General features: G+C 36.2%; 1 protein-coding gene across 3 annotated transcripts in view; it reads right to left on the reverse strand.

The window, feature by feature from the left end:
- The window catches only part of SLC4A10 (solute carrier family 4 member 10), a 257305-nt gene that overhangs the window by 15616 nt on the left and 218504 nt on the right, over positions 1–23185 (reverse strand). For all 3 annotated transcript variants that reach the window (XM_027865793.1, XM_027865794.1, XM_027865792.1), the window contains 6 exons: positions 21476–21589; positions 20643–20804; positions 9661–9912; positions 8007–8075; positions 5291–5464; positions 4358–4480 (listed from right to left, as the gene is read on the reverse strand). In XM_027865793.1, the coding sequence (XP_027721594.1) occupies positions 4358–4480; positions 5291–5464; positions 8007–8075; positions 9661–9912; positions 20643–20804; positions 21476–21589 (894 nt within the window). The remainder of the gene's footprint in view (positions 1–4357; positions 4481–5290; positions 5465–8006; positions 8076–9660; positions 9913–20642; positions 20805–21475; positions 21590–23185) is intronic.

Here is a 23185-nt window from a genome sequence, read left to right on the forward strand (position 1 = left end):
CTCAAACTCTAGGAAAACATAAGTCACTGAGATTTGTCTGAAACAGACTCTCTAATCCACTTGGTCAAAAAATGCACCTACATTCTTCCTCATTAGTGAAATATATAAAGTCCTTTCTATTTGATAGATATTAAGTCTTGAGAAATATTTAACTAGGGAGGGGTGCTGGTGTTTCAGACACATTTGGACATCCAGAATTTGATTCTTAAGTCTTTCATTTACACAGAGCAATGTGTAAAATGTCAGGGTTCCAATATTCATTTCTACCCTGATTATAATCCTTTCTTTCTAAAAACTGAAACATATGCATATGCATATGCATGAAGCACATGGAAATTTGGAACAGAAGCTCTGCGACCTTGGACTGGCCTGTGTAGCTATTTATTCTGCTTAGCTCATTATTGAATTTTAAGGTCAACCTAATGTTTTCTCAATGCCATGAGACCGGAAGTATGTTACTGGGAGGAAAACCCCACAGGATAAAAGAACAGACTTGTAACTATCATCAGCAGGACAAGAGGTGAACCTGCTTTAAATTCGAGTCTCAGGGAGCAGCTTAGATGTTACATTAGAGACATTCCTGAAATTTGCCATCTTGCCAGACTTCCAGTGAAGTTGCTCTACTAGTTCAGACTATTGGAGAAATGCAATATTTTGAAGAAAGCGTTTTGACAACTCCCTTGATCCATTTATCATCTTATTGGACAATATGCTAGAAAACTGAATGATGGAATAGGAAAAACCCAGTAAGACACAATGAGTTCTCTTGACTGGCTCCATCCTGCTGTTGATACCATAAGTCTCCAGGAAGCCAAATGCTGAGGTCTGCTGGACAAAGTTGAAAATAAACCCATGGGAGTTTTTAGTCTAACCCTCCTACTCTCCATATTGACTGGACATTTTTAATATTTATTTCAAGCAGAAGAATGAACATTTCTATGCTTCTTTTGTTCTTTCCAACTGTCAGATGCATAATTATCTCTGCACTGGTCAGGAATTTATTTTGTGTTCAACAAGAGATTATTTCAACACTGTCATTGGCCTTATTTTTCTTCCCATATTATAGTTAAACAACAGTAGATCCAAAATAGATTAGAGTTGGAAGAGACCTTAGAAGTCACCTAGAAGCAGTATGGCATAGTCAGTAAAGTACTAGATTTGGATTAAATATTGGACATGGGATCAAGAAGATCTGGCTTCAGATCTGGCCTCTGACATTTACCAACTGTGTGACCATGAACAAGTAAGCCACTTAACACACCTCACTCTCAATTTCTGTAGCTTTAAAATGTGGGTAGCTATAATACCTATATCATAGGGTGTTGTTGAGTTTCAAGTGAGATAATGTATGTAAAGTAGGACACAAAGCTTAAAGCACCATAGAAATGTCAGTTATTATAGTCCAACCCCTTCATTTTATAGATGAGTCCAACAAATGAAATGACTTGTCAAAGATTTCACAACTAATAAATCAAAGAAGAGGGAAGGGAATGCAAGAAACCTAATGGTTAATGGTTCAAATCAGACAGAGGGGATCCGTTTTCCATTGTAGCTCTGGGTTTTCTGTCTCATACCAAAGTTCTGTCTTAGTATACACATATGCAATTTGGACATTCCAAATCAATCATATTTAGTACTTTTGGAAACAAATATCTCTATAAATTAAGGCATTATTTTTTCTGTTTTTAAGATTTTCCTTATTGTCAAAACATACTCAGCAGCTAATGGAATATTGTACTGTTCTATGTGCTATAAAAAGGCAGTTACTCAGACAGGATCTCTACTCTCAGGGAAGTTAAAACCAGCAAGAAAGACATATGGAATTACATTCAAGAGGAAAACACTATAGAATGTCCAGGTGAAGTTTTACAAAATATATCGTATGAGTGGTTTGGAATAGTGAAAACAGTTAAATCTAAAGGAAGATGGAAAGTAAGGTACCATGGTTTATCTTGTAGAGGGTAGAAGAAAACCGTATAATACATGTTACTTTCTCATCATTCCAAGGAGAGATAAAGGGGAAAGGGATTTAATGTACTTTGAATGAAGAACATTCTTTTGGAGGAACAAAATTTTGCTCTAGAATCTCATGAGGAATCAGTTTTAAAAGCAGGAAATAATGAGAGAAGAAAATGACCTTGGTAAGTTGGAAAGGGAGAATGTTCAAGGTATAGGGCATGACCTGAGAGGAGAGTCATAGGTGAGTTAACTATATTAATGAAGCAGTTAGTATGGTTGTCTCATAAGAGGTGATGAAATATAGACATTCAATAGAAGATAAAAACCAGGCAGTCACAGAAAATAAGATATTAGTTATTGCTTTGGTGTGTTCAATAATAAATGAAAGGTTAGAAAGGCTGGGAGGATCACATTCAGCAAGCTTTGTATGTAAACTTTTTGTTCAGAAACCTAACTTGCAAATTGCATTCAGCTAGAAAGCTGGAATTGAGAATAAATATAATTAATTAAATTAGCCCAACTCAATTCAACAAACATTTGATAGGTTGTTTACTATGTGCAAAGTACTGTACTAGATCAAATGGTACCAAGATAAAACCATAATAATCCTTGTCCTCAAGGGATTTATATTCCCTTTGGAGAGTGGCACCTGTGGAAAGGAAATACAACATGTACAAGGTAATTTGAGGACAGAAAGGTCAGGTGGCCCTTTAGCCTCAAGTGTCAGTACCTTTACCCTTCAAAAATATTTGTTTGTTGATTCCTATCTCCTTTAGGCTTAGTCTGTATTGAGTCCCACCCTGCCTTTTTGGGAGGGGGTGTATGTTGTCTAAAGAACAAACACACTAGAAATGAACTAAAACCAAGGTTAGAAAAGAAAACCAATACTATTGGATATTGTGCTTGTAGGGATTTGCTTTTTTATGTCTCAATCAAAATTTTAAAATACTAAATTCTGTAGTGCACTTGGAAAGATACAGAACTAGTGGTCATACTAGAATTCAAACATGTCACTGGAGAAAATGCTATTCAAAAAAAAGCTTTCTAGATCATTTACAAAAGCTAATGTTCTCAGGTATTCTCTAGGACAAAGTTATTTAATCATGCTAGGTCACCAAGAGTGGAGAGACCATTTAGAATCAAATGACCACAGGAGAAACCTACAACAATCCAGTCCTACCACTGAGAGACAGTTCTCCAAGAAACAATGGACAGAAGTCTCATGAGGAGTCTTTGCTGTCTAAATAGTGAAAGACACTGATGTGGCTGAGCAAAAATGAAGACCCTTAGAATAGTTTAAGGGAACATATGTGTGGATATACTAACAAACTTGATGGTTGAAGGAAGCGGACAAATTCACTATACCTCTCATAGAGAATAAATATAAAGATTAATTCCCAAGCTCTCATAAATATTTTCTTTTAAATGTTAACTTCATTTCTCTTTTTCTATCTTTAAATTGATGTGATTAACTAATGTGTCAAATAGTTTACTAGTTAATCTTGTCATCTGCAAACTCTATGGCTTCTACATAATTTTATATCTGCCTAAGTAGATATAAGAATAGCTCCCAAAATTTAGGAATGACAAACCAAGTAAAAGTAACCTTATCCCATTGAAAGTAATGAATTATAGTGCAGGAGCACCAAGAAGTGACATATTTCTTTTAGTATATGAAACAACATGGGACAGAGAAGAAGACCATGAAAATAAGAAAAGTTTTCTCTGAAAACAGCTCAATTAAGTCAACCTTCCATCATTTTGAAAAAGCAAGTCAAAGCAACATTTCTCACTATTCAGTATTTAAACTAACCAATGACCAACAACATTTTTGTTGTAGTCTGTTGACCAACACATTTCTTATTTCTAACAAAATGCCATTAATAATTTGTTCCTTGCCCTCTTACACGTTCAGCCAAGTCAGTCCTTATACATGTAGGGATTGGAAGACACTACAATTCATTATCAGCTGTCTGCTATACTTAGGATAGGGGTTTTTGAAACCAATCATAGCACCTGAAGATTGTGTACATAAATGTCCAAATTATCTTATGAATTTAATGGAATTTGTGACTTGGCTCACTCTATAAATAGAAGCTATCATTCCCTAAAATAGCCTCATATTTTCAGTGTGTCTAGGTTTAAACACATCAAGTATGCACTTTTTTTTGTCCAAATGCCAGTTTTCTGGTGTCAGATTGTAAACTTTCCATCAATCCAATTCACATCTGTCAGGATCAGTGATTACATAAAATGAAATAGGGTAATCTAGTTGTTTCAAATAACTTTTGCTATTCAGGGCCAATGGTTGGGTGGGAAATGATGAGTTTCATTACTAAAGAGAATTGAATTTTAAAATGAAAAAAAAAAATCCAATACTGTTTTTCCTTTGACCTACCTCTTTTTCAGCATCTTCCAATTTCTTTTTCTTGCTCTCAGGCATCAAATCATCCAACCAACTTAATTCTCGTTTGGTAAAAAGTAAATCCATCAATTTTCTTACAAACACCAAAGCTAACACCTGTATCAAACAGGGGCATAATTTCAAAGCATAGTAAGCCTATTATATGTGCATATACATTTAATGGAAACATGTCAAATAACATTGAAATGCTTTATTTGGGTTGATATAAAAATAAATGTTAGTATAGCAGTATATAGTGCATATATCATCTGAACTGTGTTTAGAACTTAAAATTACTCCTAGCACATAAGTGATACTTTTTTTAAAAGTATTGTAGGCCTCAATATGGAAGAGTTGGGCATATTATAATTATGATGGCGGAAGAAATTTTAAAATTCACATTTCTATTACAAATTAGGGCTAAGATAAACTTATCTTGCCTACCTCATTAAAATTTTTAACTATTTTGCATCTTAACATCATCATTAGAGACAAGAAACTCTTATGGATACTAATAACAGCATAATTCTATATTGTACTGAGTATCTCTTTTTAAATTATGGAACATTTGAGAGACTTAAACTCATTTGATTCCAAAATACTCCTTTCATCATGATATTTACACCTTAATCTCAAGTTTGAATGATTTTTAAACATTCATTTTTCCTCCCAAATTTAATCCTTTGTCACTTATCCTCACTGTTAAGGAGACAAAAGTAACCTGGATAATTGAAATTTACAGGTATTCTAAACCCTAATTTTAGTGACTAGTTTTAATCTACTATCTCACCAAAATGAACTGGTTTCAGTTGTATTGTATTTCCCTCTTCCCATCCTCTGAATGGAAGATCCAATAAAATGTCCATATGCCAGATAACAGCTCTTTGTACAGAGGGAGCTAATAAGGAGATAATAGTGTTTTCATACCATCATGGGAAAGACGATGGCAGCTCTTGAAACTTTGATTATCCATAGGAGGCCGAGGCAACTCATCTGAATGATGGTAAAGAGATGGACTTTTCGAAGGGGTACATGCCGTAGGTATATGAAATCTGGCTGGTGTTTTGCTGGCATCCAGAAAAGCTTTATTCTATCAAAGAACTGTAAGATAAGTTAAATTAAATTGTTTTGATAAATAATAAGAAAGACGAACCATATCATCATAAATTGATGTTGCAGTCTTAACATTTTAGCTTCACTTGATACTCCATTCACATTTTTTTCATCTTATTTGAGTGTTAGGTCCCTCGAGTTTCCTGGTTTTCAATAGCACTAAGCTGTCCCTGCAATCAGTCCCATGCTCTCATCTTAATAAACATGAGAACCTGTAAAATTTGATAATCACATTCCATTTTTATTAGGAAGTTGGATAAGACATTAGGGGGAGATTCATTTATCTGCTCAACTCAATTCTACCCGCTACTATTTAGCTGAGAAGGTTCTTGAGGAGATGAATCATCATTATTACTATAATTTTAAACAACGAATCATCATTGCAATCCTATATGTATTTGGAGGACACTGTTCAATGGAGGATAAACAAGAAGAGTCTTTTGAATCATTTATTTGAGTATTTAAAAAAGTAATCTGTCTTCATATCTCTGTGTGTGGAGCAAAATTCATAAAATGGAACCTTCCTTAAAAAGAGGGGGAAAGCAAGAGAAAATCACTTGCTTAACATATGAATGTCTCAGATTTTATAGAACTAATTTTTCCCAGCAAACCTTTCCCCAATTGTGAAGCTGTGTAATTGCATAAGTGTACCTTGGTGTGTGGGTGTCTGAATTGTTATTGTTTAGGTGGCACATTTGCTTTACTTTGGGTTTTCAAAGTGTTGGAATGAATATAGAAGTGACTGTGCAGCTGAATACAAAAACAGTGTACGTGAGAACACCGTGATCTCTCTCTGTGTTTTTTCTACCACATTTCAGAGTGAGAAGCCTACATAATAAGTTTCTTAATATTGCCAAACAACCAGGTAACTTCTATAGAATCCTCCCACACGTAGGGGAACGATTTAACTTTTCCCTTGTTAATACTGGCATTTAACAAATGTTCAATGACTAACCTTCAAGTAATATTAACAATGTTTATTTAAAAATATGTAAATATTATATTTTTCTTTTCTTCCGATTGCCTTTCCATTTCTCTACAATCATGAATATTTGAAGTACAAGACTTGGACGCTCCACTTCTATTTTCAATAAACTCTCCATGAAAGACTTTTCATCCCGTTTCATTTGTTGCTACTTAAAACTCATTAGATTTCTCTCCTAGGTCTTTGGGTAATGTTTTCCTCAATTCTCATTTGAAAGATTCACACCCCAAAGAATTCCAAAACTTGACATTTTTGTTTAATTCTAAACCTCATGGGTACAAAATCATGTGAGCGGAATTAGGGGAAAAAATCTGTCGAAACCTATCAAAACTATTTTACTTTGTTTCTTAAACTTATGCTGCTGTATTTATGTGAGCCTGGGGCCTAATAATAAATACTTTTCACTTAGAGATGAAATTAATGCTAGTGGAACTTTTGCCAAAGGCAAAAAAAAACAGCAAAACAAACAAACAAAACCTCTTCCGGCACTTTTCCCTGATTGCCTAACGGAAGCCAGAATCATTGGAAGTGCACTTTTCTGGAGGAAAAGTTCTTGGAACGAATGAACTTTTGTGTGGGGAAATTACATTATGCAGCTACTCCCTATAACCTCCGTTGGAAGAATCAACTCCATCTAGCATAATACCGGTCACCCCTACTGTCTCATTCCTTTGAAGGACACTTAGAAATCAACTCAAGATCTCCCGCAAATTACACATGTTTTGTCTCAATGTTGATCTCAGGGCCAGGCTTCTACCCTTCTTCTTCTTCTCTTTTTTTTTTTTTTTTTTTTTTGGAGTGTCAGAAGCTGGTTCTTTACCCAACAAAAGGGACTCTGGGCTGGCCTGATGCCAAGAATGATTCTCATCCAACCTTGAGTCTTTTCTTTTCCATGTTTTTAATACACAGACAAATGAGAGAATTCAGAGTAGTCTTGTTATTAGAAGAAGATACAGTTTATGTAGTTCCTTTATTCAACCTGTGATAAATTAAACTTCTCAATAAACTTACCCTAGAGCGATAGATTCTTTTATTCTGAGAGCAATAAAACGCTTGGTTTTGATGTAATTGAGTTATGGAACCCAGCAAGGAAGTTAAAATGCAAAGGAAAATATTAAGCACTGATAGTTTGCTCCCAACTTCTACAATATTAATAATATCTTTTTACTTACTCAGAAAATGCTCATTCTTTTTCTTGTGCGTGGAATATGTTTAATCCCACAGTGTTAATTTGTTAATGATAAATACAGTTCTGTAGGACTGTGATAGGATAAACATAGAGAGTTGGAAGGGACCTCAGAAGATTTTTAGTCCAGCGTCTTCTTTTTATAAATGAAGAAAGCTAAGATTCAGAAAAGCTAGTGACTGGCTAGAAGATTCTACTTTGGCCTTTTGCAGTCATGGCAAATCTTATCCAATTTAGGGGGACCACAGGAGATATGTTCTAATGTTAGTTCCTAAACTGGCTTTCCCATTGTCTGTAAAATTTACCATAATATAGTACTTTGTAGAGATTGCTACAAGTTTTTATCATGACAAACTTACCTGAATTCCCTTTAGAGATGAGGCACCCATGTAAAGAAATACCCCATAAAGCACTGGCATTGGAATAAACTGGAAAGGGAGGAAAATCAGAGCAGAGAATAACATACGATTTAGTATTTTCAGATATCATTGTGAGATGGTATTTCATGCTTACCAAAAATATTCCTAGTGTGGCTATAGTAGAAGGAAAAATATATATTACAATATACTTTTCAGAAAGTTTGAGCTTTGTCTTTACAATGCTAAAATATCAAGATAAAAAGAGAAAAATACAGTTAATATCTAGTTGCTTTTGTCAACACCAGGCTGGAAACTTGTAAACAATTGCATTTTCCCCTTTTTATCCTGCAGTTTGGGCATCATCTCATTTACTATAGGATGCAACCTTGTAGGACAAGATAAAATGTACAGAATTCTTAAAATTCTAATTCAAAGCAAAATAATTTGTTTATATTCTTTAAGTTGTAGCCAACTGAAAAAGGTAACAGCTTAAAATCTAGTTAGATTAGATTGGAAACGTTCATTAAACTATGTGAGATAAAGCAACCATTATTTAAAGTTTTACAATGGCTAGAATACCCCTTTTAAATATAAGAAAATGAATGCATGCATGGACAATTGCCATGAAATAGGTTTACGGTGTATTTAGAATAGGAGATGGCAAATGTGACCATGGACAAGTCTCTGCTCATCTCAGTGCCTCTATGCAATGTTCAATATCATTAATTGGAATTATATCTGCCCGCTGAGAAGAAAATAGACCCTTTACTTAGTTTGAACCTGAATCAAATTCAGGATATGTCAGATTTTTATTGCAAAAAAAAATCAATGATGTCAGTCAGAAACAAAAAAATGCCTTTTGCCAAGAACTTGATCACAGTTATAATTTAATTTAACCATTTCAAGATGATGTTCAATTGTTTTCTGTCATGTCCGACTCTTTACGACCCCATTTGACAAAGATTGGGTGGTTCGCCATTTCTTTATCCAGCTCATTTTGCAGATGAGGAAACTGAGGCAAACAAGGTTAAGTGACTTGCCCATGGTCACACAACTAGTAAGTGTCTGAGGCTGGATTTGAACTCATAAAGAAGATTCTTCCTGATTCTAAGCCCAGTGCTCCACCCACTGTGCCACCTAGATGCCTTCAATTTAGACATTCACTTTGTCAAATTAAAGTTTATGTGCATGGGATCAAAGATTTACAGCTGAAAGAAACTTTATTATTATTATTTTTTTTGTGAGGCAATTGGGGTTAAGTGACTTGCCCAGAGTCACACAGCTAGTAAGTGTTATGTGTCTGAGGCTGGATTTGAACTCAGGTCCTCCTGACTCCAAGGCCAGAGCTCTGTACACTGCGCCACCTAGCAACATCTCTCACCCTCTCATTTTATTTATGAAGAAACTGAGGCCCATGTACTTAAAAGAGGACTTCAAAAAGTAAACTGGAAGTTTTTGCTTTCAGTAAAGGTCATGTTTTTGCTTTTGGTAAAATTAGCTAGGAACATTTATATAAAGAATATATTAAAGATAACACAATCTACCATTTTGACCAATTCAATGAATCATTTTTGCAAAATGGAAATTTTCATCATTTACAATGACACATATACTTTGCCTCCTGATTCCATGCATAAAGTTAGGCCTGATTTACCTTGAGAATGCTGGTCATAAAGACAGATGAACCCATAAGGACAAAAATCATGAGCCCTGTAACTCTTTGTTCTCGGATGCCAAGAAATTTGGGTTGTTCCCCTGGAGCTGAACATTCAGATTCTAGTTTCAGGCTGTTCACGTGAGTAATTGAGAGAACTGTGGCAGCCACAAACCATGGGAGTCCCATAATGGAGCACACGCCAAGCATGACTGCCACCATCAGTAAATCCAGATGGTACCCACATCCTTTCTGTTGGGAGGAAACAAAGATTCTTACTTCTAATACCTGTAGAAGAACCAGGGGTAAGTACCACCATGCACTGGTAGCAGTAAGAACACAAGAGATATTATTTACTATTTCATACCTTGTGTGACGTGTACTAAAAATAGCATAAAAGTTAAAGATGTAAAAGTGATAGACATTACATAAGTACCTAGAAAACTAGTTTCATAGGCAGATGTACAGCAGCTAGGATCAATTTCAGAAGCTTATACTTTTACAGATAAAATGTGTTCGCAGATTAATGTCATCTCAATTTCCAATATATTTCCAACATATATGTAAACTCAGGAGGAAATTAAATTCACATCTATTCACCAAACATTATTAAATATCTACTATGTGCAAGACACTATACACAGAGTTAGGAATACAAATATAAAGATAAAATCATACTTGTAGTCAAGGGTTCATATACTACTGGGGGAGTGATATACAATATGCATATCAACAAGTATAATTCAAGGCAATTGAAAGACAATTAGGTGGCATAGTGGATAGAATGTTGGATCTGGAGTCAGGGAGACCTGATTTCAAGTCCTGACTCAGACAAGTTATTTAAGCCATAGTTTATCTCAATTTCCTCACCTGTCAAAATGAGAATAAAAACAGTGCCTACCTACCAGGGTTGTTATGAGGACAAAATGAGATAATATTTGTAAAATACTGTGTAAACCTTAAAGTATATGAATGCTAGCTATTATAGAAAAAGAAAATCAAGCAAAACCTTTTGGAAGAGGTGGCACTTGAAATGAATCTTGAAGGAAGACAAGTATTCTGAGTGATAAGGGTGAAGGGAAAGTTTCTGAAAATGCATGGAGGCAGGAGATAGGGTGTCAAATTCGAAGAATGACTAATAATCTGATATGGATGGAATGTAGAGTGCATGAAAGGTAGAAATTCTACAAAGACTTGAAAGATGGTTTTGAGTCAGAATAAGAGGCAACAGAGGGCCACAAGGCTTAAGAGCAGGATAATGACATGGTCACACTGTGCCTTAGGAAGATTATTTTGGCAAATTTAGGATATGAATTAGACAGGAGTGACTGAATTAAGAACAATTAGAAGGCTATTACAATCATCTGGGCAAGAGGTGATGAGTTCTTGAATGAAAGTGAATGTAGAGAAGGCAACAAACCTGAGATATATTGTGTGAAAGGAGATGATGGTAAAGGAGAGAGAAAAGTCGAGTGGCTATGACATTAGAAACCTGGGTGGCATAAGAGAATGGGAATGACAACAATAGTAATAGAAACATTTGGAAGAGGGGAAAATTTGAGGGAAAAGAATATGAATTCTGTTTTGGACATGATGAATTTGAGATGCTTATTTAACTTAAGGACATATTCAGCAGGCAGTTGGCAATGTGGGTCTGGAACTCAGAAGAGAGATTTGGGATGGATTTGGGAGCTATCTGCATAAAGAGAATAATTGAACCCATGAGATCTCATGAGCTCACCGGTAGAGATCTTGTAATTTGAGAAGAAGGGAGGACCCAGGAAAAAAATCTTAGGGGATATCCATCTTTGGAGAAGGAAGGACGAAGGAGAAGGGAAGAAAAGGATGATGAACCTGAAAAAGGATGGGTGTTCCCCACCGCTCTACCCTTGGTCTTCTTATCTTCTCAAATCATGGACTTCTCACTGGTGAGCACATAGGAAGTGATAAAAGATAAGAAGGGAATCAGGAGAGAGTAACACTACAGAATACAAAGGACTATACCTGAAAGGAAGGAGCATGCAACACTGTAAAAAGCTACAGAAAGGTCAAAGAGGATGAGGGCCAACTTGTGAGGCCATCAGTAACTCTGGTCAGAAGCCTAATTATATAGGGAGAGACTTTTTTAAGGATGTAGAAGATCTGGTGATGTTTACAGGCAGCAGGGAAGGAACCAGGAGAAAGGGAGACACAGAAGATGGGAGGGGAGGGAATGATCCCTCTGGCAAACACCCAGAGAAGAAGCGAAGGCAAAAGTAGACGGGTTAGCTCTGATAAGGAGAAGAGGCCTGTCCTCCCTCAGAGACTAGAACAGAGGACAGACTGACTAGAGATGTATAGTGGTTTCAAGGTATGGTGCAGAGGAAATGAGAAAGGGATCAAGACTGATGACTTCAATTTTCTCAGTAAAATTAGAGGCAAGGCAATCGACTAAGAGACAGGGCATCAGAGAGACATAGAGAAGATGAGGAAAAAAGAATAACGCTTGAAACAGCTGATCTGGAGAGTGTGATAGAGTGTCTTTTTGGGGAGAATGAAAAGATTATCTTGTAGCATAGACAGCCCAGTTGAGATTAGATGACATATACTTATAATGATCCAGTTAGTCTAGTTATGTAACATCATTTGGCAGCATTTAGCAGAATAGGAATAGGAAGAGAGAAATCAGATGGTGAGGTTCATCTTGCGCTCAGGATTAGCAGAGCATAAATGTTGGCAAGATAAAAGGACAAGGGTTTCAAGGGTGGAGGGTAGCTAAATTGGTCAACTATAGAATCAAATGTATGAAGATAGGAATGCAGAGTCAGAACATGATTGATGTTGACTAAAAGAGAATAGGATGGAAGGAGTTGTGGTGAGGGCAAATAATAAGTTTAGAAGTGAAGTATAGAGGGAGATAGAAAGAGAGGAAATTAGGAAAATAAAGGGGAATTTCAGAGTTTGAGATAAAGGAGGTGGCACAGTTATAGGTGATGGTGTAAACCAAATCACCAGAAAGCAGTGGAAGGGAAAATTGCACATATATCTAAGTCACCAAATATAAGGGCACAAAGAGGGATATAAAGGAATATTATGAGACAGGTAATGAACTCTTAGAGAAGGGAGGAGGAATGTCCTAAGTAGATGGGAACACCTAGGACTGGGATAGAGATATCAAGGGATGGAGTGAACCTCAAATGAGGAGAGTCTGGAGAGGGATGAGTGGTAGAGGGAAGGTCAGGAAGTAGCAAAGAGCAGACTGACTCCTCCTTCTAGCCAAGAGTAGAGAGTGGGCATTCAAGAAGGAACAACCAACTTATAGGGAGGGTACTCAATGATGTAGCGTCTTCTGGAGAGCCAGATTTCTGTGAAGTACAAAGAGTATAAGATGTAGAGATCTACAATGAACGAGATATTGTTAAACAATAAGGTAGGGGCTCCAGAGAATGGAATAGAATGGTAGGACAGAGGAATATAGGGACCATGGAGAAACAGAACTAAGGTGGATAGGAATGAGGACTGGGGAAGAAGTAGCAAGGAGAAAGGATTGTTGACTCAGCAGATAACTTTTGAATCACAAGCTTAAGAGGCACAGGAAATGGGAGTTTGCCAACCATAAGATGGGGAAAGAATTATATAACCAAGTCCCCCAACCTCCAGGGTCTTTTGACTCCAGTATACCATGGAGATTTAGGACTGGTGGATTCACTTTTTTGCAGCTTGAGACTCCAAACCTTGAGGAGCTATCAGTGAAGGCATCAGGGAACTAGGCATCTAGGTCAATGATTCCATACAGATCTTCCATACAAGGCTGACTCTACCCTTATTATCAGCTTACCCAAATGATGAGACAATGTTCCCTTTGGTGCCCAGAGGCCCCATATGTACTTTGTCCCTTTTCCTTTACTTTAGGAATGACTTTAGAAATGACCCTATTTACTTTTCCACTTGAGTCTCTACTCTCACAGTTATCTGTGTGATATACATTAGCATCTGTAGTATCTTCTTTTCCATTGGTTCCTTCTTTCTGGCCTCCCCTATCTTAAAACAAAACAAAACAAAACATATTTTCTTGAGCCTGCAGCCCTTCTAGCTATCATCCACTCCCTTCTTCTTTTTGCTGCCAACTCCTCAAACATGTGGTCTACACACACAGCCTCCACTTCTTACCATCTGAAGTCACTGCAATCTGGCTTCCACCCCCACCACTCCACAAAAACTGCTCTCTTAAAGGTTACTGATGACCTTTTTCTTGTCAAATCCAATGGCCATTTCTCAGGCTTCATTCTCTTCAATCTTGCTGTTACTTTTGATACTGTTAACCACCCACTTTTTCTGGAGTTGACCCTCTGCTCTTCTCTCCCTGCACATACTGCCTCAGTGAGCTCATCCACCCTCATGACTTCAACTCTCTCTTCTATGCAGATGATTCTCAAAGCTTTATCTTCAGTCTCAACTTCTCACCAATTCTCCAATCCCATATGTTGTTTGAGTATGGAATATCTCTGCTTTGATGTTCCACTGTCATCTTAAAACTTATGCTTAAATTGAGCTTACTATCTTGGCCTTAAACCCACCCCATCCCACCCCACTACTCAGCTTTCTCATTTCCATCACTTGTACTATCAAAATTTCCAGACTTGTTGTCATCTTTAATTCTTCTCTCTCTTTGGTCTCCTTTGCCTAATCTGTTACCAAATACTATTTTTCCCACTTTGAAACATCTCTCAGATTTTCCTTTCCTCTCTATTTCCTCTGCCACTATTCATACTCTCTGTTCCTTCATGCTTAACAAACAAGCAGTTATTAAGCATCTACTATATCCTAGGCATTGTAGAGACAGGAAACCGAAACCAAAACAGTCTCTGCCTTCAAAGAGATTATATTCAACTGGGGAGGAAGGTGGTATATAGAACACTCAGGTTTTCATTTCCTTTTGCCTGGACCATTATTGACTATTGAAATGGTTGGTCTCTCTGTCTTCAATTTCTCCCTACGTTATTGCTCCCAGACACATTTCCCTAAAATAATGTTTTTGTGCCATTATTTCCTTGCTCAGTAACTTACCATTGTTTCTTACTCCTGTTAGAGCAAATTGAAACTCTTTTGTTTGATTTGAAGAGCCTTAATAATTTGGTCTCACCTTACTTATTCAAATATTGCCTTTATCTACAAACCCTCTGCTACAGTCAGACAAATTGCCTCTTTCCCTACAAAAGCTATGATTGTTCCAGGCAAAGTTAACAAACAGCATGAACAAAGACACTCCTGGAGGTGAGAAAATGAAATTCATGTTCAGACAACAGCCAATACTGTAGTCCAGTTTGGATAGAACACACGAAGGGGAATTGTGGAAAATAAGAAGAAAAAGGAAGTTTGGTGTCCAATGGACTTAATGCTAGGTTAAACAGCTTGAACTTTATTTTTTAGGCAAATAAAATCACTGAATGTTTTCAAGTGTAGGAGGGACAGACTCGGAATTGTAGTTTTAGAGGATTATCCTCACAGTGGTAAGTGGGATAGATTTTGAGGGGTGAGAGAGTACAGATGTAGAGATCACTTAAGAGTCAATCTTATTATTTATTTAAAAGGAATAGTAAGTTGTATATAATAGATTTATAATTTCATGTGAAATCATCTTTTTTATTATGTTTTGTCATAGAAATGCTTGTTTTATTCCATAAATTAAAAATTAAATAAATATATTTTTAAATTAAAAAAAAAAGAGTCTACTGCCAAAATCTAGGGATGAGGTTTAACAACCTAAACTGTAGCGGTAGAAGTCAGGAGAGAAAGGAAGTAGCAGAACCTCCAAGATTTGGTAACTGAGTAAAGGGGAAGGGAGGAGAGGAAGAAGGAAAACAACGAAGAACTTGGTTCATCTACAAAAAGTAGGAATCTTCACTTTAAAAAGTGGGATGGGGGGCTGATTTACCAATAATGCATGCGTTGCAGCTTTAACCAATATCACTATTTGGTAAGTGAACTCACAGGACCCAGGTTACCAATTATCTTGAATATCTGTGCCTTGCACAAAGGATTTAGAGCTGGAAATGAAATCATCTAGCCCCCTCCTTTTATAGATGAGAGAGATGAGGCCAAAAGTAGAGGACCTGCTCAAAGTCACGTAAGTAATAATTAGCCACACTATTTGTGACGCCAAATCCGGTTCTCTTCCTGATATTGACCATGCGACTTCCTCACCTAGGGGCTTAATAACTGTCTATTAAATTGAACTTGCTGAGTGCATGTCCATTTAAGGCTTTCATCTGAATCAGCTACCCTTCCCTTTTCTCACCATTTCTTCAGAACTATTCCCAGAAAGACACCACATTGGATGGTCAGCATCTGAAGATAAAGAAGGAAGAATAAGGTAATTTCTTTGCAGAGATCATTTTCTCCAGAGTAGCTTCAAGTATACAGCAAAAAAGAATGTGGGTGGTGTGGGGCAGAAGCAGGGCAGGTGGCTGCACAGCTGAGGGAATTTGGTCATCAATATGGCGACTGCAATATGACTTAGAAACCTTTTGAGTGTCAGGAGCTAGAGGAACAATTCTCCTTTTCAGGCCTGAATAAGGGTGACCACATTGGGCAGTGGAGGGGGGAAGAAAGAAGTTCCATGTACAGAAAGAGTACAATGTCAATAGTGTTCTCCTGGATGTGAAGAGAAGCATACTTATTAGTAGATCCTGCCAAAAAATCTTTTAAAAGAGAATGGCTGTCAAGGGTTAGTGCTACATAATAAGAATAAGGATGTTAAGCAACTCTAAGTGAGCAAATTTCAATATAATACACAAAGAATAAGCATCTGGTTCCTTTATGATTTGTAATGGAAAGTTGCTTCTATAATCGAGGGTTTAGTCACCTATCACTCTCAAGGTAATAGTTCTGAAGAAGGAAAAATGATGATATGTAGTACCTGCATTAGATATGTTCCACTTAGTCACAGAGGGCAGAACTAGAAGAAGTGGTATAGATCACAGAAGGGAAGATTTAGGTTTGACTTCCTAATACTTAGAACTATTAGGTTCCATTTCCCCATTTGATGGAGATCATAGGATCATGGATTCAGAACTGGAAGGGACTTTAGAGGCTATCTTATCCAAGCCTCTCATTTTATAGATGAGGCTACTGAAGGTCAGAGAGGTAGCCAAGATCATGCAAGTGGTAAGTAGCAGAACTGGAATTTGGATTTTAATCCACATACTCTGACTCCAAATCCAGCACTCTTTTGACAGTATCATTCTGCCTTTATATTGTAGAGAGAATTCAAGTTTAGGTATATATGATCTCTGATCTTTTTTTTTTTTTTAAATAGTGGTTTTTTTTTTCAGTTAAACTTTTATTTTTTCTCTGTCCCATCCCCCCCCCCCTTTGCAAAACAAAGAACAAGAAAAACAAAACCCTTGTAAGAAATATGCACAGCCTGGGAAACCCTTTCAGATCCAAGGTTCTGTGAATTCTGGGTTTAGACATAGTCATCATTGAGTTTGGAGAGTGCAGAACAGTGAAAGATGCAAGGTTATTGTTACCATTAGAACATCCCTTCTGAATGATGCTAACTGCAGGTTTATAGGTTCATAGTGATGGCAGTGGAGGTGAGGTGATAGCTTCCCAGGAGGTTTAAATTTCCACAACTACGATTTCCAAATCTGTTTCATACTTAAGTGGGATACTGAATTGGAGGAAGCAGGCAGGATAGACAATTTCTTCAAAAAAGATTTTCTAGAATTAAATGTGTTTCTTTGAAGGGGAAGGACAGAAACTATAAAATACCATTTTGCCCAACAGTTTCATGTACCAAGGAGGACATCTTGATTAAATACAAATTGAAGAAATTAAAACCATCCAGAAATTCACATCACCTAAAAGTCTTCCCACTTGACTTTCATTTAAAATGTGTCTTTACGTACTTAGACTTCCTCACCAAATTAGTAGCTGGAATAAATGTCAGCCAAGAGGAAGTATCCCCCTTTCGGTGCATAACAGAGAGATCTTTACCTTCTGACATGTTTCTGTGGAATTTATTCTCAGATAGAGACAGCACTGGAGCATTGATTCTCACATTCATATATGAATCATAGGAAATGGACATATGGAAGGAAAAGGGAGCATAGCAACAGGTGATGCTACACCAGACCCCACTAAAACCAACATGCAGCAAGACAAGAGGCCAGCCAAGAGGACCATCTGATACCCAGATGCCACTGCTGAAAAAATTCATTCCAAAGCTTGGCAGCAATTTCCTGCATCTGTCAAGTTAACCACATGAAAGACTATAGATTGACATGAAGAACCAGGCTGACAAAGAGGGCAGAAAAGAACACATCAAATGCTATAATCCTCAAGGGGATGTGGAGCCAAGAGAATGTTGCAAATGCATTCATTTGCTCAAGTGATCTGTGATTGTATTGCTCCTTACTAAAAGTGATGTCAAAGAAGAGTGAACTGTCTGCAGATGCACATTGAGATGATCTTAATTAGGTTTTCATAAAAACTTTTTCCCCCCAAAAAAGTGATTAAAAAAATTCTTCCCATTTGTAGAAAGCCCATTTCAAAACTCTTGTAGACAGAATGTTATTACCCCTTGACCCTTGATTCTCATTGTTAGGCACATATCCCAAAGAGATCAAAGAAAGAGGACAAAGGTCACATATGTACAAAAATATTTATAGCAGTTCTTGTTGTATGTTAAGGAACTGGAAACTAAGGAGGTGCCAACCTTTTGGGGAATAGCTAAACAAATCATGGTCTATGGATGTAATGGTATATTACTGCACCATAAGAAATGGAGAAATGGACAGTTTCATAGGAAACTGTGAAGACCTCTGTGAACTCATGTAGAATGAGGTGAACAGAACTAAGAGAACAATTTATATAATGACACCAATATCATGAAAAACAACAGCTTTGAAAGGCTTTAGAACTCTGAACAATGCAATGACAAATTCTAATTTTAAAAGGGCTGTCACATTTCCTAGGAGTAAGGAAACGGACTTAAATGAAGATTATGACATACCTTTTTATACATGGTCAATATGGGGATTTGTTCTGCTGAACTATGCATATTTGTTATAACAATTTGATTTTTTTTATTACTCAATTGAGGTAAAGAATTGGAAGGGAGAGAAAATAAATTGATGGGAAAAATAAAAATAAATTATAAATTTAAAAAACCAAGTAGGTATCCTTAGATTATTTTTCAAAGAGGTGCAGACTGAAAGTATTTCTCTCTACTAGGTAAAAAAGAGAAGACTGCAGATACACTCATAGAAAGGCCAATAAAAAAGTATATGCAAAAAACCTGAGAAATGGAGTAGGGGGAAGGGAGACGAAAGAAAAAGAGACAGGTGGCTACAAAATGGTTTAAAAATATTAGCACTCTCCCTGAATCCCTCTATCACTCTATGTCATTTTAAAGATGCTGTCATAAATGCTTAGGCAAGATACTGACTGAATTACTCTGATTGCTATCTTTACTCAAGAAATTTTTCCATTGAAATTAGAGGATTTCTGTCTATTCATGAAGGCTTCAAAAATCAATCTTCTTTGATATGTACCCAATGTTTATAATATAACTTTCGTTTCTCCTAAAACACAAGAGGATCTTTTTATTTCCTCTCAAAGCAGGTGTTTGAGGAGGTTTTCATCACTTTTTGGAAAGTATTAAAGCAACAGAACAATGTTTAACAATGAAATATCAGGTCTGTTTTAAGGCTTTCTTTACTTGAGTTTGTGGCTCTAACGATATCTACCAAAATTACCATGGCCTTTTATGCATGAGAATAAGACCAAGTTAAAAGCTAAGAGAATCAGGGGAGATGGGATTGGTGGAAGGAGTGGTAAAAATCCCATCAACTATTTGATAGTTGGGAAATTGAGGAATATAAATTTAGGCATTCTAAGATTGGTAAATTTTTACTGAAGGCTTTCACTAATCTCAGGTGGTGTTTTCTAATAATACACGAATTATTACAAACACATCATTTGGAAAAGCTTAGCCATTATCAAGGACATGTGACAACAATTTTATATATATAATATATGTATACATATATACATATGTGTGTGTATATATATATATATATATAAAATTTCCTTCAAAAAAAGGCTCATAATGCTGTTGTTCTCTCCAATTGTAATAGAGTTTAGCTTTCTGGTCTCCATACAGTTATTCCCTGCATCACATTTATTTATTACAAATAGCTATAGCTTTGTGCTTTTCCAAGTTAAATCATATCTGCATCACAATAACAGTTTAAAAAAGAAATTTTCTTATCTCATCAAGGCACATACAATCCCATAAAACACTACATGATTTCAATTGCTCTGGTAATCTAAATTTTTCCCCTATGTTTTCAAGGGTAGGCATGTGAAAATAGTTGGCAATTCCCCAGGATATCAGAACAAAAACAAGATAGTGCATGTTCTATTTTTATAAAGATTGCTTTAGATTTTTTTAACCACTCAATAACTGTATTGATTGTATTTAGCATGGGTTACTGAAGAGGAGAGTGTTCAGTCTAAGCATCTTATAGTAATTACATAGCAGCTAAAAAATTTTCAGTTTTCACAGCAGCAAAGTGAAATCATCTCTAGTTCGCATATAAGTGAAATGAAGTGCCTTCATCGAAATATCCCATTGTATTTATTAAAATAAATAAAATAAATTGTTTTACTTACTGAATTCAGTGAGAATGCCACATACCCTTCTCTAAACTATGAGGCTTTCTTTTTTTACTCTTAGAAAAAAAATTTAGTTAGAAAAATTTTCAAGAAAATGAAAGGAAAAGAATTTGAAGACTAAAAAATGTTGTCTATAATTCACACAGATATTTGTAAGGCCAAATTAAAAGAACCAAGCCTTAAGGTTCAAGATGAATTGATGGCATATTGCAGTTTTTAAAATAATAAATGAGGCAGAATATGGAAAATCTAAACAATTCTAATCAATTTCAGTTAAATAAATTTACATGCCTTAGGTGGAAAGGTTAAAAACATACCTTTAGCTTGTGCTCCTTTCTGTTGATAATGACGGCAGTGATTTGTTGGTCCATAAAGATAAGAATAGTACAAAGCAAAGCTGGAATCACAGCAGCAATCACTGTCCACCATGGATTTGGTCCCAATGGGGTAACAAACCAGCCACGGTCATCCCTAGTAGGCTGTATGAATTTTAAAATGTGTACTATTAATATGTAATAACGGCACCTATTCCTTTAGAGTCTTACAGAAGATACCAGGAAAACTGATGAGCTGGTCATTCAGTAAATAGAATTAAATATCATCTTCAGTACAAAGGATAAAAAAGCTACTCTAACATAAAGTTGAATTAAAATGTTATTGCATTAACTTTATAAATATCTTTTAACTATCAGTATTGATATATGCAGAAATTCCAATTAGAAATATCCAAAGGAAGTTTCTTTCAGTTTTTTTTTAATTTCCATGGGTCTTTTTTCTAATGGTGTATCCAATTTGTAGTAATGACTGGTAAATTTCATTTACCTCTCTGTCACTCTACACTTCTTAAATGTTCATGTAAATGAGGTGACAAACCCCTCCACAACAAAAATTACAGATGGACAAATAATACTATATAAATAAATAATAATTGGCATTTAAGCAGTGTTATAAATTTTACATAAATGTTTATATACTTCATTGGGGGAGAGGAAGAGAGGAGAGAAGGGGACAGGAGAGGAGGAGAGGGAAAAGGAGAGAAAAGAAGGTGAGAAGTGAGGAGGGGAGGGGAGAGTAGAGGAAGAAAGGGGAGAACAGATAAAAGGAGGGGAGAGGAAAGAGAAGAAGAGGGAAGGTGAGGGGAGGGTTTCACCTTGAAAACACTTGGAACTTTCAGTTTTGGAGATGGGATTCCAATGGCATAGTCAATTAAAACCATAGACAAAATAGTAAGAAAGACAGCGAAGTCACTCACTATGGATCGAACCTGGATGTAATGAAAAACAAAAAGTCATTTGGTGCAGTGAAGTATTATATATTGCCATATGAGTCAAAGAAAATGAAACTTATGGCAAATATTTTAAATGGAATTGAGAGCATAGAGCCACAAAATTCTATCATCACAGTTTATTATCCTTACATTCCCATCTAAAGTTAAACAAATATGTAAACAGTTTATAAACCAAAACATTGCTATAGACTATATGTAGATTAGAATTAGGATTATTAAGCTAGAATCAGAAGGGAACTTTGAGGCTATCTAGGCAATCCTGTTTGCCTCAGTTTCCTCATCTGTAAAACAAGCTGGAGAAAAAAATGGCAAACTACTTCAGTATCTTTGCCAAGAAAATCCCAAATGGGGTCATGAACAGTTGGACACAACTGAAACAACTGAACAATGACAACAACAACAGCAAAGTCAAACCCCCTTCATCTTATACATGAAGAAACTGAGACCTAGAAGTATCTTCTATGGGACACATCCCCACACCCCACCCCCACCCTACCTAAGCCCAAAGTTCCTTACGTCACAGATAGAAATATTTAAAAGTAGTTGGAACACAGTAGTGATAATGGTTGTATTCTAATTTAATATTTGTTTGATAATCTAAACCTTCTTGGTCTCTAAATGTGAACTTTCTGAAATTCAGAATAAGGTTAGATAGTCTGGATTTTCCCTGAAGTTCATGTCTCAATGTTGAAAATGCCTTTCAATATTTGAGAGGAGTTATGTAGTGAAGACACTAAGAAAATGGACGTGGAATTATAGGATTTTATAGTAGGAAGGAACTTGAGCACTCATCATGAGAGTGAGTATGGTACACAGAGCTCTGAATTTGGAATTAGAGGCTATAGATTCTGATCTTAATTTTGCAATTTACTACCTATGTGAGCTAGGGCAGATCACGTAAGAGCTCTGGGCATCAGTTTCCTCATTTACAAAATAAGGGGGATGGACTAGATTACCTCTAGAGTGCCTTCCAGCTCTAAATCTATGATCCTGGGATCTAGTTTAATCTCTTTCATTTCATAGATGGAGAAACTTAGGCCCATGAAATGACTTACCCAAGGGCATATAACTAGTGAGTGGCAGAGACAGGACTTGAATCTATTTCTAATGACTCTTAGCTTAGTCCTCTTTCCATTAGATTACGTATTTAGACCAATTCTAAACAGTTATAGAAAATGTTTAAAAATAATAATAGCTAGAATTTACATGGTGCTTTTAAGTTTGCAAAGTGATTTACAAATATCTCATTTAATCCTGATAACAATCTTCGAAGGTATGTGCTATTATTACTTTCAATTAATAGATGAGGAAACTGAGGCAAACAGAGATTTGTAACTTGCCCAAGGTTATACAGCTAGTGTGTGAGGCCAAATTTGAACTCAGATCTTCCTAAACTCAGAAGCTGAGAATATAATTATGTGCTACCACTGAGACTTATTTAGATGTTGCTGCTACTAAGGATGTTTCAATTAGTTCACCTGGTACATGAGGACAACAATGAGGATACGAAGAAACGGAAAGAGAACAGACACAATTAAAGGTGGACCTAGGATCCTGTTATGCATCTCTTTC

Source organism: Vombatus ursinus, unplaced genomic scaffold, assembly GCF_900497805.2.
Source record: "Vombatus ursinus unplaced genomic scaffold, bare-nosed wombat genome assembly UNPS02014779.1, whole genome shotgun sequence".
NCBI classification, from domain to species: domain Eukaryota; kingdom Metazoa; phylum Chordata; class Mammalia; order Diprotodontia; family Vombatidae; genus Vombatus; species Vombatus ursinus.